This window comes from Molothrus ater, chromosome Z (assembly GCF_012460135.2).
Source record: "Molothrus ater isolate BHLD 08-10-18 breed brown headed cowbird chromosome Z, BPBGC_Mater_1.1, whole genome shotgun sequence".
In the NCBI taxonomy this organism is placed as follows: domain Eukaryota; kingdom Metazoa; phylum Chordata; class Aves; order Passeriformes; family Icteridae; genus Molothrus; species Molothrus ater.
In genome coordinates, this window is record NC_050511.2 from 26,102,177 (window position 1) to 26,119,858 (window position 17,682).

At 38.2% G+C, this 17,682-nt stretch overlaps 1 protein-coding gene across 1 annotated transcript in view; it reads left to right on the forward strand.

Moving 5' to 3' along the window:
- DOCK8 (dedicator of cytokinesis 8) overlaps positions 1–17,682 on the forward strand; it is a 69,246-nt gene that overhangs the window by 39,809 nt on the left and 11,755 nt on the right. The window contains exons 25-38 of the mRNA XM_036403068.1: positions 841–954; positions 1,883–2,038; positions 4,682–4,821; positions 5,405–5,574; positions 6,915–7,060; positions 7,773–7,955; positions 8,600–8,735; positions 9,355–9,442; positions 11,133–11,229; positions 11,533–11,667; positions 13,571–13,723; positions 14,786–14,944; positions 15,689–15,789; positions 16,229–16,421. Coding sequence (XP_036258961.1) covers positions 841–954; positions 1,883–2,038; positions 4,682–4,821; positions 5,405–5,574; positions 6,915–7,060; positions 7,773–7,955; positions 8,600–8,735; positions 9,355–9,442; positions 11,133–11,229; positions 11,533–11,667; positions 13,571–13,723; positions 14,786–14,944; positions 15,689–15,789; positions 16,229–16,421 — 1,971 coding nt within the window. The remainder of the gene's footprint in view (positions 1–840; positions 955–1,882; positions 2,039–4,681; positions 4,822–5,404; positions 5,575–6,914; positions 7,061–7,772; positions 7,956–8,599; positions 8,736–9,354; positions 9,443–11,132; positions 11,230–11,532; positions 11,668–13,570; positions 13,724–14,785; positions 14,945–15,688; positions 15,790–16,228; positions 16,422–17,682) is intronic.

The following is a 17,682-nucleotide window of genomic DNA, read 5'->3' on the forward strand; positions in this document are numbered from 1 at the left end:
GAAAATATATATTCCCAAACAGCAACAAAAAGCTTGAAAAATGAAAAAGTGAATTGTAGCCACCCTGAGGTGCTGCACACCTGTTCTCACTAGCCAGAGGTGCCAGTACAGGCAATATTTTTCTGTGTCATCTACTTTGTCAGTTTTGAGCATTAAATATGTGCAGATCCCTCAGGCATCTTCACTAATTCCTCTTGGTGAACTACATAGGCTACTGAGAGTTTATGATTTAAATTGGTATGTTTGAAGTATCTGTAGCCTCATTTTAGAGGGTACATGAAGTTCTTTGTGATTCTTACTTGAGGCTATGTATCTCTGGTAATCCAGCCAATTCCAAGCATACAAGAGCTTAGCTGCTGGATGGTGAACTCCACAGATTTATCTTACCTGTATTTTGTTACTATCAGTCTTACACTTAAAATTCTAAACAAAATACTTAGCATTCCATCAGCAAAGCCAGTCCAGGTTTTTCTTAATATTTTATATGTTTTAAGTTCCTAAACCAGTATTCTATCATGTTCAATAGGAAAAAGTCATGTGCAATACTGCAGCCAGTAGGCAATTCAGAACAGTTCTCAAATTTATTGTTGTCAGCCCAAAGGGGTGCAAAATGTCCACAAAGGGACATTTCGTTGTGAAACAGTTGAAATAATTTACAGAAGTGATTCTGTGCAATTTTAACAAGATCATGTAAACTGGAGAACTGAAACAATCTTGTCCTATATTTTCCCCAAGATGGTTCTGGGAGGTGACCCCTGCACTATTTTTCATGATTCTAAAACGTCTTTCAACTTTATGTAAGTTTTATACATCATAACTGGAGTGTTTTCTTTTTTTAAGGAAAGTGAACAAGCAGAAAAAATCAATATCAGCCTGGCATTTTTCTTATATGATCTTCTTTCTTTAATGGATCGAGGATTTGTGTTTAATCTCATCAAACATTACTGTAATCAGGTGGGCACCATGCATGATTGGATTTGCATTTGGCTTATATGTTTTGTTCTGTCTGATTAGTTTATCCATCAAGATCCTTTGAGTTGTGTTAAAGGTCTGGGTAAATTTCCTATTTCCTATTGCATATGCAATGATTTTAAAACCTCTTTTGATTTGTGATCTGCAGGAAAAAAATTGAGTGGAGGTAAAGACTCTTTTGGAAATGTCATACTTTGCACTGCTGCAAAACATACGTGGAACCATTTTTCTTCCCTTATTTTTTTACTGCCCTTAGCAGTAGGATCTTCAGATAATACAGAACAACTTTCTGACTCCTCCTGTGAGGACAGTATTTAGCTTTCAAGGAGTCACTCAAAATAATACATCTGTCTTCTTGCGTCACGAGTCTCTGAAAATTAAAAATAAATGGTGATGCAGGATGTTGCTATGGAATTATTTGTTGTATTTGACAGGGAGCATTTTCCTTCTGTTTTGTGACCTGTATTTGTGCAGGTCCATCAGGTGTCTCCATAAATTCCTTCACTGATGTCATTTTTGATAAGAAGGGAAATGATGAGACCACCAGTGTCCTGTGTTGCTTAGCAGGACGTTTTATGAGTTTGCCACTGACTCAGAAAAGTTCAGTTTGTTTTTCTTTTTTGCCTTGTGCAAAAGACAAAAATAATGTATATTTTTGTTTTGGGAGAAAAGAAGAAAGAAACAATTTGTTATTTCTTGTGAAGATGATAAGCCATCCAGGGAGCAGGGAGAGAGACACCATCGTTGTCAAACAAAGAGCAGCTAATGTATGGAAACTAGGTACAGTGAGCATTTTAATGCACACAGGGCTAGATGTCTATGTCCTTTTCGGGGAGCAGGATATTTCACTACATAGTAATTCAAATAATACTAGCCCATCACTTGACACTTTTTTGTTTGTTTTTCCTAGCTTTCAAACAAGCTGAATTCACTCTCCACCCTGATTTCCATGAGACTTGAGTTCCTGAGAATTCTCTGCAGCCATGAGCATTACCTCAATCTGAACCTCTTCTTCATGACATCTGCGTCTGCTCCAGCATCTCCCTCTCCCTCCTTGTCCTCCCAGGTGTTTGTCCATTAGATAGATATTGCATGAATGTCACATGAAGCACATGTAGAAAAATACTCACATTGCTCGGTACTCAAATACTTAAGTTAGAATCAGCCACTGTTGGATCAGGGAGAAAAATTTCCCACTTGAGAAAAAGGGGCAGAAGAAGAAGGGCTACAGGAGTGCTACTGCAAAGCTGCATCTTCAGGAGTTAAAGCTGAATGTGACACAGACACATGCTCCCCTGGAAACATGCACATGCATGTTCACAGAAAATGACTGTTGGGGTAGACACACAAGGTCTAAAGGGAATACAGCTCTGAAGGCCAGGTTACAGGCACACCCTTATCCCATCTACACAACCACAAATATGTATTTCAATATCTGTTTTGGAGAATTATGCCATGAAGCAGTGCATTTCTTTCCATGTGTTTGCCTTCTAATGGAACTTACTTCCCAGGTGGAAATAGATCGTACCACTATCTAAGTTAATGACTAACACACTGCAATTTCAATATCCTGGAATAGTGAATTTTTGTTGAGCCTTCATGTTGCTTAAAATAGGATTATCATGCTTTCTTTTTCTGGTGTTCTTTCTTCTGGGTTTCTCCCCCACAGTAGCACAGATCATGCTATATCTTTGTCCATGATTCCCTGTGGTTTTTTGAACAGTGTTCTCCTTTTTATTTGAACTTTAAGATTTTCTGTGTGGAAACACTTAGGCGTCCTGAGTAGACCAAGCAATCTGCATCATATCTCATTTCTCCAGGAATTTTTCCAGACTTGGTCTGATACTGACACAGCTCTAGACTTTTTTAATGTCAGGACCTCCCATGATCTTCCTGACCACAGACTTCACAAACACATCAAAAAAAGAAATTGTTGATTGGCATGCGACACACTATTTTGCCAGTCTTGTGCTCTCCTCTGCATTCTGTGGAGATGGTTTTCTACAATGGGGCAAACCCCCTATCAAAGGCTGCTCACATGTCTGTTTTCCACCTTAGGGGTGTTGCAGAGGTCAGGACTGGGTTGAAGCATTTCAGTGCAATGCTACATAATTGCCACAATGCTTGGAGACAAGGGGATGGAATTGAAGCTAAAAATTATGGGAAAAACAGTCTGAGTAATGAACAGCAGTTCAAATTCATGGTTTCTTTTTTGAGTGTCATTGCCAAAGAATTGGTTGGATGCTAAGATGTGCTACATCTCATACCTTAATAATCTGTTGTCACAGGTTTGTAATAGTAAATAATATTTTCTTGAAGTTTTTCCTGGTCCTAAAAACAAAGCATCACAGTGCATTTGGTTAATACTAATCCTGGATGCCAAAGAGCTAGAAATATGGCTCTTCTGTTTATTGGGATAAAAAAATATCAGCATGGTTCTTGTAACTAATCGAGCAAGTCAAATCTTGGCCAACATCAGTTTAATTGATCTTTCCTTCAAGCAACATCATCAGCTCTTTTCTCCTTTAGGAGTAACCTACAATGTGCAACCTGCACAAATCAATAAGGCTTTTGTGGCCCTTGCACGATTTAATGCACTAGCTGACCACCCTTGCAGTAATTTTGATCTGTCCACAGGAGTGCTGCCCACTTGAGTTAGACTTGCAGTAGAAATATGGTCTTGTGAATAAATCTTTTGAAATTTTTTAGAGATGCCAAACTCACTTAACTGGGTGCTCTACACTTTGACATTATTTCATACAAACATAGTACAGCCAGTGCCTGTTTGTTTGGGGTTGAATGGGAGTGGGCCTAAGCATATGGATCCAAAATATAGGGCTGCTAAGAGACGTGGGGTTCATTTGACCCAATATACTGGAAGATACCACAGTGTGGTACACTGATACTTCAGGTGTTTGGGCTCTGTGGCTATTCCCAGGTCACTGACAGAAATATTGGAAGGAATACTGAAGAATATATATTAAAAACAAAATTTGGACTCATAAAACCTGCTAGCTGCAGTGGGAGTAGAGTCTAAGACTTATGCTTACCTGAGCAAGGGACAAGAACATTCCAGATGACCTGTGGCACACACCTATGATTGGAGAAGCTAAGAAGTTCACAGCACATATATAGCAGCAACTTTCCATTCCTGGGCTGGCTGTATATCAGTCACAGCCATAAGTTAGAGCAGTTTGAAGGCTGGACTAAATTATGCCAGCTGTCAGCAAGCTCAGCCAAGGAGTTCCAGGGCAAAAGGAAACATGGTTCACATGTCTTTCTTGACCTTACTTTCATACTAGACATCATGGATGCTGAAGAACACACAGTGAACAGCTTCTGACACTAAGTCCCTCTTGATGTAGAGGCACTTTCTCTGTGATAGCTAATGGCTGCCCAATAAGAACAAGAATGGAGAAAATTCTGACTTTGTGTCCTGTCCAAACTAACAAATACAGGGTAGGAATTTTATATCTCAAAAGGTGTGAAATGAGTTGCTTGCACAGAACGGAAAGGATGAGATTGCATCCTAGCAAGCTTTTAACTTCACACACAGATGTCTTCCTCCAAAATGTCCGGTCTACTTTCAAAGTCTGTGGTTTTCCTCTGGTAGAGATTTTCTGTTTGTTACATTGACTGTGACTATGATCTCTTTAAGAAACATTCATTTCAGTGATCATTCTTTAATACTTCTAATATATTTCCGCAGAACTCCAGCTCCTGCTCTAGTTTCCAGGACCAGAAAATCACTGGTATGTTTGACCTCTCAGCTGAGTACCGTCAGCAGCACTTCCTGACTGGCTTACTTTTCACTGAATTGGCAGCAGCACTGGATGCTGACAGCGAGGGGTGTGTATCCTAATTTGCAGATTTCAGAACAGGTCACACTGTTACTCTTGGCAAGGGCATAGTTTGACTCCAGGACAGTCCTGGTTCCCCCATGCTTTTCAGTGAGTCACTCTGTAACATAGAATGATCCAGTCATGGTTTTATCTGCAGTATGTTCCTCTCAATTAATAAAAATATACTATTTGTGGTGGTAGTATTGGTTGAATACAGAAATCAAGAACACAAAATTTCAGTTGCTCTTCCCTCTAAAACACCTATGTCTTTCTCTGAACTTAAGCATTTAGCTAAAATTTGGCCAGAGCTTGATAATTTTCCTCAAGCATCTCTCTTTACCACAATGAATTTTTATAAGAAATTTGAAAGGCATGTATGCCCTAATTCTGGTAAATTATCTTGGAGATTTAAGATACCTATCATTTGCAGGGAACAGGAATCTCTGCTCAGAATGAAAGAGATTATCAAGTGCATACTGGTGTTTATTATTTGTTTCTTTCACCTCCTTTCTATTTATTATATCTTTGATTTATAAATGATTTGTGCATGATCCATGAATAGAACTTATGGATGGTTTCTGTGTTAACAGGATTAGCAAGGTGCAAAGAAAAGCTGTCAGTGCTATCCTTAGCCTGCTGAGTTCCCATGACCTAGACCCACGTTGCTCCAAAAAGGAGGTGAAGATTAAAATTGCAGCCCTTTACCTCCCTTTGGTTGGTATCATTTTGGATTCTCTACCACAACTCCATGATTTTACAAGTAAGACCTTTTTGCCTTTGAATTTTTCAACTCCTAAGAGAGACTTGTCTAAATAATTTATCAAACATAAGAGATTCATCTAGTAAGAGAGAATATTTCTTTACATAGAAGTAAACTGGATTTTTACAGACAGGAAAAACTTCAGTGTCCTCACTTCAGGAGAAAGTGATAGACCAGAGATACATCTGTAAGTGCTCCTGCATATCTCTTAGTTGAAGTTTTCTGACCTGCCAAATAAAGCCTGCAAGGTCTGCAAGAAATATTTGGCTCTACATACACATAACAGTAGTGAAAATATTGATAGTGAAACTGACATCATGTGACACCACAATTATAGAAATTAGATCGTATTCTCTTTTTCTATTGCTTTTTTGCTGCTATTAACATTATACCAAAATTAATTAATTAAAGGTATATACTTTGAAGAGTACATTTTTGTCACTGATTGTGACAGTATTTCACATTTAAATGTCTTAACAAAAAACTTACTAGTATGAAAGTGTTATTTACCATTTTCAATTGGGTAAGGTGAAAGCATTTACTATACATACATACATATAATATGGAAATATAAATAAATGCATAAATAAATTGGCTAATTAGATCTCACACCATTCTTTTCATCTAAGTATTATCCTTATACCATAGATGAAAAAAGTTATTATGAAGAAGCTAAGGTGTACCAATGTGCCTAGGTTTTAGAGTGTCTTCCTTTGAGAATCTGTCACAAGAGGCTGTGATCACATGGGGTCCAGCTGATCACTCAGCTTCTCTGAAAAACAGAACTTTCAAAACACAAAATGGATGCTCAGAATCAGACAAGATTTTTACAAAACTTTAGTATAAATAACTTCATTTGCTAAAAGTGATGTCAGGAACTAGCAGGGAATAGAAGCAGTTAGGTGCCTGAAATAAAACTTGTCTTTAAATCAGCAGGCAATACTAGATCTGTCAGCTCTTAGCAGACTTACATACTTTGTTGAATATTACCAAATCCATGTCTAGTTTCTGTGCTTATCCTCTTGACTGAAATTAACTAGAACTGGATGGTTCCAAGTCTTACAAAGTACTGGCTTGGCTTTGAACTTCAGAGATAATCTCATGCTTGCTACCACCTTTTATGTGTTTGAATAATTTGGCAGACTTTGCAGATGGCTCAGATGGCTGCAATTCCTCTTGCTAATGCTGTGCCTCTTTCACTGCTTGGTACATCAGCCAGACAGTCTCAGGGATGGAAGTGCCAATTTTTTTGCTCAGTCACAGACCAAAGGAAGACTGTGACACATGAGCAGAAGCAACTGGATTGCCCCTGAAGTTCCAATGGAATATTTCAAATTTAGTTTCAGATACCCGCAGTGGAAAGGGACGCACAGGAAACCCAGAAGAAGAACAAGAGTCATCAGGTGCAATCAACCAAAACGTGGCCCTTGCCATTGCAGGGAGTCAATTCAATATCAGGAACTCTGGAATACCTCTGGTGTCACTGGTATGTTCACTGCTCTGCCAATCTCCTTTCTTCTATCTGTTTTCATCTTCATTTCTTCCTCCTTTTATCCTTTTTTGCCACTAACAGCTACAGTCAAGAGAAACTGCATTTCTGTTTTGTCCAGCCCTGACGGAGCCCTCATAGTCCTTCTGTCATCTCCTATTCTCTTCTAGTTAGTTAATTGCTATTTTACCATACATTGTTCACTTTTTTTCTCCCACATGCCTGTTTCCATTTCCAAACCAAATCTAGACTCATTTCCAGATCAGCAAATGCCACTGTGGCAGCCCTACAGTTCCAGTATTACCTGAATCCATGGATCTAGGATTCAGGTGTTTCTTTTTCTCTATGTATGGTCTTTCCTTTTATGTTTTGTTTTTTTAATCTACTATGCATTTTGGCTGACACAACTGCATGGCAGGGTGGAAGCAAATGATTTCAGAATCTTTTTCCTACATTTTAATATGGAAATTATTATACAAGCATGTAGCAAACTGGAGCTTCTCTCAGTCTTTTACTTGTATTCCACTGGTCCTTTCACTAATTACACATACAGTCAAAATTACGATAACTATCACCTGGAAGAGGTCAAATTTACTGAAGTCCAATCCTGAGATTTGATTCCAATGAAATTTAAATAAGATTACTTTGCCCAAATGACCTTCCTCTACTTTTTCTGCTTTCAATTAACATTTACTTTATGTGTTCATAGCCCTACAGACAGACTGCCACATTAGGTCCTGATACTACTCGCAACCTTTTGATCTGTTTCCTCTGGATTATGAAAAATGCTGATCAGAACCTAATACAGAAATGGATTGCAGACCTTCCATCCATGCAACTTAACAAGATTTTAGACCTCCTGTTCATTTGTGTTTCATGCTTTGAGTATAAGGTAAGTGAAACAAGGCATAGTTTTGTTGTCCTGGTTTGGATCAATTTTTTTCTTTAAATTCCGGGGGAAATCTGTCCGGAAAGCTGTCTGGGGGAAATCTGTTGTTGACAATAGTTAAATTAGCACTTATCTAACGTAGACAAATTACTTGAGACTAACTGACAATAGCCTTCAAGTAAAATGCTGCTGAAACTTTTGAGGAAGTCCTATGAAGGTATCCTAAGTAGTTTAATTATTTTCTTTTACCTGGGTATTTGAGGGCTATTTTTGGTGGGACTTATACCAACAGCTCCTGTAGGTACTAGATAGGACACTAAGGATGACTCTTTAGTTATGAGCAGGACTTGATGTCAGCACTCTTCTCTCTGAGAGGGTCTGTCTGAAATGGACCAAATAACCTTCTCTCTGAACTTTAATTTCTTTCTCTGTAGCACAGAACTACATCTTTGTTTCTATTAGCAGTGCATCTTGTACCTCATTCCTCATTTGCAGCATTAATTAGACTTTAAATATAAGTCAATCAAATTCACTGCTTTCTGCCCCCTCTACAGGCCTCTCCTGTTGTATCTCATTCTGGAGATGTAATTTGGTCTTATGATCAAAAATGGAGGCATTGGTGGTGATTGCTTTAACTTTACTTCCAGGGCAAGCAAAGCTCAGATAAAGTTAGCACCCAAGCACTCCAGAAGTCACGCGATGTGAAAGCTCGATTAGAAGAGGCTTTACTGAGAGGAGAAGGAGCCAGAGGAGAAATGATGAAGCGCTGCAGAATACCAGCTGGTACTTCATGCCATTGCCCCCCATACCTTTTGAGAGGAACTCAAGTGTCTGTAAACATAAATGAGTTTGTTGGGTTTGTGCACAACATTTTATCCATTTATCCATTTATCCAGTTTATCCATTTTCATCCTTGTCCATTTCACCCCCTTTTCACCCACAGTCCATTCTTTGCAGACCGTTCTTGGTTTTGCATGGATGAAAATATCATTAGGTTTCAACTGTTCAAGGTGTAGCTAGGACCGAGTTCCTCTCATGTGAAGAATATGAAGCCAAGAAAGAAGTTTCAAGATGTTCTAAAAAGTTATCTTAGTATCTAATTAAGAACGAAGAAATGTTATCAAAACTATCACTAAAAACTAATTGTTCATAGCAAAAAAGTTTGCTTCATTTAATAAATGGAAAATCTGTGCAGGTTTTTGTAGACATTAAGTAAGTTAATATTCTAAAAATCCTAAGTAAAAAAAAGTGATGAATCTTTTTACTAGAGCCCTGAACCTGTAAATTGAATGGTTTTAGTTCTGACAGACTGCTACAGAAATATATCTCTTTCTTTTGATGAGCTGGTGTCTTCAGGTGTCCCCTTTTGTTTTAATCTCTCTGACGCATGTTGCGCTCTTAGGGAATGACAGATCAGCAGGGGTAAATGAAAATTTGCGCTGGAGAAAGGAGCAGACACAGTGGCGGCAGGCAAATGAGAGACAAGATAAGTAAGTAATTTAATTAATGCATATTGCTTTTATTAGAACCAAGCTGCTTGGGGTTTTTACATTTTGTTCTTGCCCCTAGGATGTTTTATTAAAAAATCAGTCGTTTCATTCTTTTCCCTCTTTTGTCAAAGAGAAAGAAAAATAAAATGTCTCTGTAGCAGAAATATTCAACTGTTACTATGACACAACAAAGGGGCCACAAGAATGGAGAGAAGGAGAATTTTAAATTGCTATCTACACATTTTTCGCTTCTTATTAACAGTGGCAAACATTAGTTAGTGGAAGAGTCCTACACGGAGGCTTGCTACATTTATTTTGGTGTTGCTCTTTGCTCCACAGTACATACAGTACTGTGGTATATGTTTTGCCACATTAAATCAGCTAAGCTGGGTTTGACACGCTATATTAATATTGAGAAGCTCTGTTAGCAGGAGTGAGGGAACATAATGCTTTGGGATTGTAGCAGTAGTCATAAGATATGTGTCATGCCAGAGAGGATCCCTTCAGCATGTGGATCAAAGCTCAGTGGTTGCTGGAAATAGCCCAAACACCCGTAAAGTTCACTAAATTTGCTCAGTTCTTACTCTTATTGGGATTTCTGCCCTTATTATAGCACTAAAGTTTTGGCAGTCCCTTTTTTTTTTGTTGCTTTGTAATTGTAATTATTAACCATATGACTTCCCTGATTTTGTTTCTTAGCTCTTCTCAGAATTATAATGTTTGTGCACTAAAGGATGGCTCTTTGCTCCTCTGGTTTTATTTTTGGGTAAATGTATGGAGCAGAGCAGCTACACATTTTGAAGTCACTCAGAAGCGTGATTGTGAGGGTGTTGCTCCAGCCACAGATATGCACTTTAGGAACTTTGGCCGAAGTCACGGGATCTTTAATCTCAAGCTCTAGAAAGCAGCCTCTAGCCAGGCAACAGCACTTTTTTGAGCAGCTTAGGAAAAAGAAAAATGCCTCTTTGCGTTTCTGGCCTGGATGTGTGAAAATGCAGTTTTGTTAGTAGCTGCTTCCATGTTTATTCAGCTGCAGAGAAACTCTGTTCCAGACCTTGTTCTTAGGTCTCAGCTAAGCAGGTATATGTGTAGCCTCACCATTATCTCCTGTCTTTCATCATTATTTCAGTTCTCTCTTAAATGTCCCGGAACTCTGCTGTATGGACCTGCTGTCTTTTCTTGTCAACAGTCTCAGTCTCTATAAATTGCCTACATTAAACAATGCTTCTATGGCACAGAAGCAATTTCCACTTTGGTCTAGTCTACTTTTTACTTTTTGTTTTTACTTTTTTTTAATGGAATTGTCAGATCAGTTATCTATTACCCCATTTCGGAGTTTTGTGCCCTGCTACAGGCAATGCATTCAGAAATTACAACATAGTTTACTGAACAACTGAATGTGATACTAAGTAGCCATTATGCAGATGACTATTAAGGAAGAAAAGCATTTATCCCAACTGTCTAGAGGCCTAGTTTTCAGAAGTCCCCTTTGTGACTGCTCTTCTATGATAGCAGCTTTCCTAATTTCACTCCATAGTTTTTAAGAAACATTTCTGAACACTATTGTTATTGTCTGTTCTTATGGGATCATTCAGAATGGTATGCATTTGTACTCTGGCTTTCCTTAAACAGCAAGTCATCTAACTCTTGGGATACACTTTGCTTGCTTTAATTAGAACTCCTTTTGCAGGACGAAAGCTGAGCTAGACCAAGAAGCTCTGATCAGCGGAAACCTGGCTACTGAAGCTAACCTGATCATTCTTGATATGCAAGAGAACATCATTCAGGTGAAAAATAGTAGAGGTGGCTTAGTTCCAATCCCTGCTCCCTCAGAAGCAAGTGGAAGAAAGATTAATTTTTCCTTTTGTTTCTTAGTGCAAATATTTTGAGATCTTCTGTAAACTTGTATAGTGTTGAATAGAAAAAGAATTCATAGGTACAGTGGAGAAAACTTCATGCTTGAAAACCTGTTAGTAGAAATTCTGAACTCCTGGATTTCTCATGGGCTGGAGAGCAGAACTTCAGTTCCTGTGTGCCAGTTCATTGCTGAATTACCTCATACAGCTATTGTTTTTCTCCTTCCTATGTAGGCCAGCTTTGCAGCAGAATGCAGAGATAATCTCTTGGGAGGAGTTTTGAAGGTCCTGGTAAATTCTCTTGGCTATGATCAGAGCACAACTTACCTGACTCATTGCTTTGCCACACTCAGAGCACTCATTGCCAAGGTATGCTCTTGATAAACTTGTTTTCATGCTTACAATCAAATTAATAGAATAGCACTTGTAGAGTGAGCAGAGCTGTGTCCATTCACTTACCACTTTTCTCTGACATTTATTAAATGTATTTTGCATATGTAAATACAAATTACTATCTATAGGGTTATTACAGGATTTCTGCATCTGTTATAAGGTTATTTCACTGACCACACAAGATGGAATAATTAAATCTGAATAATCTTGTAGGTTTAGCAGCCTACTCTTAAACATATAAGATTTACCAATAAAAAAGTAAGCAATTCCAAACGCTTTATTTCAAATACATTCTGATTTTAATTAGGAATCTTAATGCCAAGAACTGCACAAGAATTCCATAAAATCAAATTTAAGTTGTTACATCAGCAAGGCTAGTTTCCAGTCAGATGGGCAGCAGAGAAATCAAAACTCATGAGACATTGAGGGCATAATTTTAGATTTCCATTTCTAGGATGAGTTTCAAAATGCTAAGTAGATTCTAAGACATTGACAGTTTTCATCTTTGTTCTGCCTGAAAACTAAGCCAAATCCTCATCTTCCACTTCTGTATCACCAATTAAAAACTCCAGATCAGAAAAGGCAGCAACAATAAAGAAAAAAAAAACTAACAAAACAAATAAAACCTCACAAATTTCAAAACATATATGAGGACAGAAACTGACCCAAAGTATTTTTTTTAATAATAGAGGTCGTGAGGAGCTGGGTGCTTCATAAGGACTCTAAAACCTTTTTAAGATTCATTCTCCTACAAAGAAAAGCAGCTCCACTAAGGAAGAATGCATTAAATGTTTATTTTCCCTAAACTATTCTAAAATATAAATAAGAAACAGGATACTCCTGTCCAGTTAATGCCTGTCTGCTCTTAAATGCAGATTGGCTGACAAAGCCTAATTGCAGGGTAGATACCTGAATAGTTATGAAACTCATAATTATGTTTTCATTTTACTTTATCTTTAGAAGCTAACTTCCAATTACAGTAATGAATTTTGTGAAGCAATTCTTATTCTCATTGAAATAGATCTTGTAGTTAAGCTGACTCTGTTCTGTATTTCATGAAGAAATCAGTCCAATTATTTCTATTACCTTTTAGGCATATAGATGTTATTTTACAAGTAAAAGTGATAAAACCATCTGCCAGCAGGCTTGTAATATAAATTAGACACAAAACAGTGAGAGAATAGACTGAAGAAAGGCTGAGAACTGGGAAATTGGTCTGCAGATCGGAAGCAATATCTTGTGTTTGCTCAGACACCTTTATCAGTCCTGTGTGTGTAGATATGGTACTGGTGCATCTGTGCTGTCTCTGATGAGAGTTTCTTTGGACAGACATCCTGCCCCCTGAGTTTACTGCCTGCTGTGTGCATTGTGTACACACTGTAAAGGAGGGTCTGGCATGAAAGCTTGGCAGTGCAAGTTTTTTCATACACCATAGGAGGAAGAACATATTGGAGGCCTGGGGAAGGGTAGGGCATTGGTGCAAAGAGCTAAAAATTGCTCCATATACTTAAGGAAGTATTTGCATGCTTCATCAATCATTACGGATTCTGAAAATAGCAAATCTCCATGCTTCTAAGAATTTTGCAATATTTGATGTTTTCAAAAACTCCTGAAGCCATCATACTCTGAGTTTATTCTGTCACTTTCTCTTTTTTCCAAAACACAAACCCTTCTTTTCAAATTCTTCTTTCTTGTAGAAAATCTTAAAAATGGAATCTGCAACATCACAGGAATCAGAAGTGTGAATAAAAAGACATATAAAATGTAGTTTTTGAAAACTTTGGACTTTTTGTGAACCCTGTCACTTTTGTGCTCTAAGATAATCATGTTTTAATGGTCATAAATAAGAGTAATAAATGTTTTCTTCCCTTTCTCTTAGTTTGGAGATTTGCTGTTTGAAGAGGAGGTTGAACAGTGTGCTGACCTGTGTCAAAGAGTTCTCCATCACTGCAGCAGCAGCATAGATATTACACGGACTCAAGCCTGTGCCACTCTTTATCTCCTCATGAGATACAGCTTCAGCTCTACCAGTGTAAGATTTTGAGAACAGCAGTATATTTTGTGCCACCTTTTTTTGTGATCAATTGAAACAAGGACTGAAGTTGCAACAGCAAGTAGAATGCATGCAGTCACCTGGTCTGCTGTTTCACACATTTGAGCCAAGAGAAGTGCTAGAAGTGCAGGGGGAAAGTAGTTTTAATTATTGTTTATTGCATTGATTCAGGAAACATGACTCAATATCATCCTCCAATATCTGTAAATGCATCTTCAAACAGAGCAGCATTAGGCCTCTGACAGCAAAGACCATACAATGCATAAGCAATACCCTTCACCTTGTCTTTTTTCTTTCATTCCTGTGTCAGAACAACTCAGTCTAGTTCTATTCTAATGCAGTTGCAACTTCTGTATACTCCTGTACACTTGTATTATTGGAATTCTTCACCAGCTCCTTGGTCTTAGGACTAGGCTCTGATTTTTACCACGCATGTGGAGCAAAATACATACATTATGCATGTAGATTAATAATGTTCTAGCATAAAAACATATGCATTAGCATTTTGGATAGCATCTGATCTTGCACAGAATTTCCTTCTCTAGTTATTACTTTAAAAGCCTTGGACATGTAAAAGTGTAAACTCTGCAGAAGGAAACTATACTGCAGGCACACCATGATTATCAGGGTGTAATGCATCACCAATTGAAGCTCCCAGAGGCCTTTTGCCTCCGAGATTTGTTTCCAGAATGTTTTTCCAGTCATTCTTCCTCATCTATTCCTGTGTGTGGTCTGATCCACACACCCACTGGCCTGTGCAAAGGGGGAAAGGGGTGCTTCTGGCTTTCTCCTGTCTCAAAATGCATGCATATTTTAAGAAACATTCTAGCTCCAAAGTACAGACATGTCAGATTAGGGATCTTTGGCTTAAGTGGGTAAAACAGGATTAGGTTTGATGCACCAGGGGCCAGTTATGTGAGCAGTGAGTCTACTGCACTCAATCTGGACAGGAGAAAGTGGGTTTGCTTCATAGAGGATGTAGATGTGTGAACTGCAGTGCAGCCATCATTCTCTCATGCTTTTGTTTTTTTCTTCTGGAAGAATTTTTCAAGAGTGAAGATGCAGGTGACCATGTCGCTAGCTTCTCTGGTTGGAAAATCACCTGAGTTTAATGAGGAATTCCTTCGACGATCCTTGCGAACCATCCTGGCCTACGCAGAGGAAGACACAGATATGCAGGCAACGCCATTTCCCATTCAGGTTAAATCTTTTATGGCATCTGTGGCTTTTATCAGGAGCTTTCACATAGGACCATGCTTGAAGCAATTCTAGGTCTTGGTCTTCCAAAAGCAATGAAACTAAGAATGAAGACATTATTGCATGAGTTTATGTCTAGCACAACAATAAGGGGGGAAGAAGTGATATTATTCCATAAAATAAACTCTAAAGAATTTCCCCTGAAATCACATTACAGGAGAATCATCACTTGGTTTTGAGTACAGCTTTCTCCTAGACCTCAGCAGGAACTATGCCCTCTAAGAGTTTCCCAAAATGGAATTTGATTAATTATGTTTTCAGACAAGTACCACCTGGGAAACTTCTCTCTCTTTGTCAACTTGTCAGCAGCAATAATGAAAAACATATCAAACAACCGTCAAACACTTTGTTAAAATTCTTAGAGTAACTCAGGTTGTACTGAAAAACATCTGGTTTCAGATGTAAGATCAACTAAAGCTGAATTCCATTAGCACATTTGACTTATTCAGAAATAAATAGATCAAAGGATTTCAGCTAATTTTGATTAATTAAAATATGTGTGTGTGTAAGATTTGCTATGTAAGCAGCCTTTGCTGCATTACATAGAGCTGAAGAAAACATCCTGACATTTCCTTGGGTAAAAGAGGCTTAAGGAGATTAACATCATCTGATGCAGATACTGTTTTTCCAGAGGAAAAAATAAACACCTGAGAATTGATCTTTACATTGATCTTTGCATTGCTTCAGGTAGAGGAGCTACTATGTAATCTGAATGGCATCCTGTCAGATACAGTGAAAATGAGGGAATTTCAGGAAGATCCAGAGATGCTGATGGACCTCATGTACAGGTGAATCCATTTAGAATTGCTACTGAGAAAATTCTGGAGTGAGGTGAGCTGAACTATGCATTTTAGGGACATAGCTGTGACAAACTATCTGTTCTGTTATTGCACATTTCCTTTTTGGCAGAGCTGGTCTTTAGCAGGGCACCCAGGCTGCAGTAGTGAGCACATTGCAGTGCAGCCTCTGGGAGGTGTACATAGATTTGGGCAAGGATAAGAGTCAGGAACATTGAAGAGTCTTGGATGCAGCAGTTTTACTTTCCTCATAGCCCCTCTATCTCTTGCCCAGAACCGCCTAACCATTTCTTTTGCTTTCTGTTTAACGAATCATACAGAGTAAAGACAGAAATGTCTTCTTCCATTGAACCCAGGGGAAGAATTATAAGGGTATTTTTGTTATTTGAGAAGTGATCATTCACACCTGTTTTCTGGCCTGTGTTTTCAGAATTGCAAAAGGATACCAGACATCTCCGGACTTGAGGCTGACTTGGCTGCAGAACATGGCAGAGAAGCACACCAAGAGGAAGTGCTACACAGAAGCAGCCATGTGCCTGGTTCATGCTGCAGCACTGGTGTCAGAGTACCTCAGCATGCTCGAGGATCGTAACTATCTCCCTGTGGGCAGTGTCAGTTTTCAGGTAAAAGGCTTTGCTGGCATAAGGTAGCTCTGGTGTGTGTGTTTGTTCTTGTGCTAAGGAAAGCAGAGGTGCGTGCAGGGGGCAGATGTTACAATGGCAGTCTCCAGCTTTTATTTCCAGCAGTTTGATACTGTAGTCTCTCATAAGTAGAAACCCTCTATTATCCCATGCTTTTTCTAGGGCTGTTACTTATCAACTGTGACAGATGCATTTTTCAAACTTCTTTCTCATAATCTAGATAATTGGAGCTGCTCAGCTCTTTCAGGCGTGTTCTCCAATACTTTGACTGCCCTCAAGTTTCTAACCAAACCCTTTTGACTGATGAATGACACAATCACTGCAGTCAATCCAGTATATCCAAGTCTAGTAAAAATGTCCCATAAGTTCTTTCAGCATGAGCTGTAGCTCTCCCATTATCTTTCTGAAGATTTCGCTGGTTCTTTTCATGTTGTTGAGTTTTTTACTCAGTAATAAACTGATCTTTTCCAGACAGTTTTCTTGGCTTCAGTTTTTCACCTTACATTTCATCACATAGATGAAAGCATAAGTCTTTGTGATTAAACTTTTTGAAATGCATATATATATCCACTTATTTTATCAGATTATGCTGTTTTAGATACCCTTACCTGAACTGACTTCATGTGCAAATTCAATTATTTTAGTGCTTCTTTTCTTCACATTGTTAAAAATAAAAATGGCGAAACCCTTAATTTATTGCCATGTGTTGAAGATTTCTCTTATATCATTATTCCCTGAAACCAGTGAATTGTTGGCTGCAATGATTAAAGTAAATTGTAAATAATTTCAACTAATTAGTAGAAATATTTTGTAGAATCACCTTAGATGTTATATAGACATTCACTGTTTAGACATTATTATCTTTATTGGACTGTAATTCCTTTCTTTAGAAAGTATCAGGCTTGTGTAGTCTGGTGTTGATTCAGCCTAAGTACAATACTTTTAAGGTTTTCTTTAGTAATTTTGTATCAGTATTTCCACCATTTTGTCCTGCTGCAGTCTGATAAACCTATCACCATCTGCTCATCTTGTACACTTTAAAGAAGTAGATGATCCCCAAAGCATATTTCCTCTTCTGGAACTTCCCCAGTTTTCTAAAACAAATGGCAGCTCAGGATTCACTGCTTGAATACTCCTTTGCTTAGTTTTGTTGATCTGTTGCAGAGCATATTTTGTTGCCAAAATGAGTTTGAAATACCTAACTAATACTAATACTTGGTGCATTCACCATCCCTTGATAAAA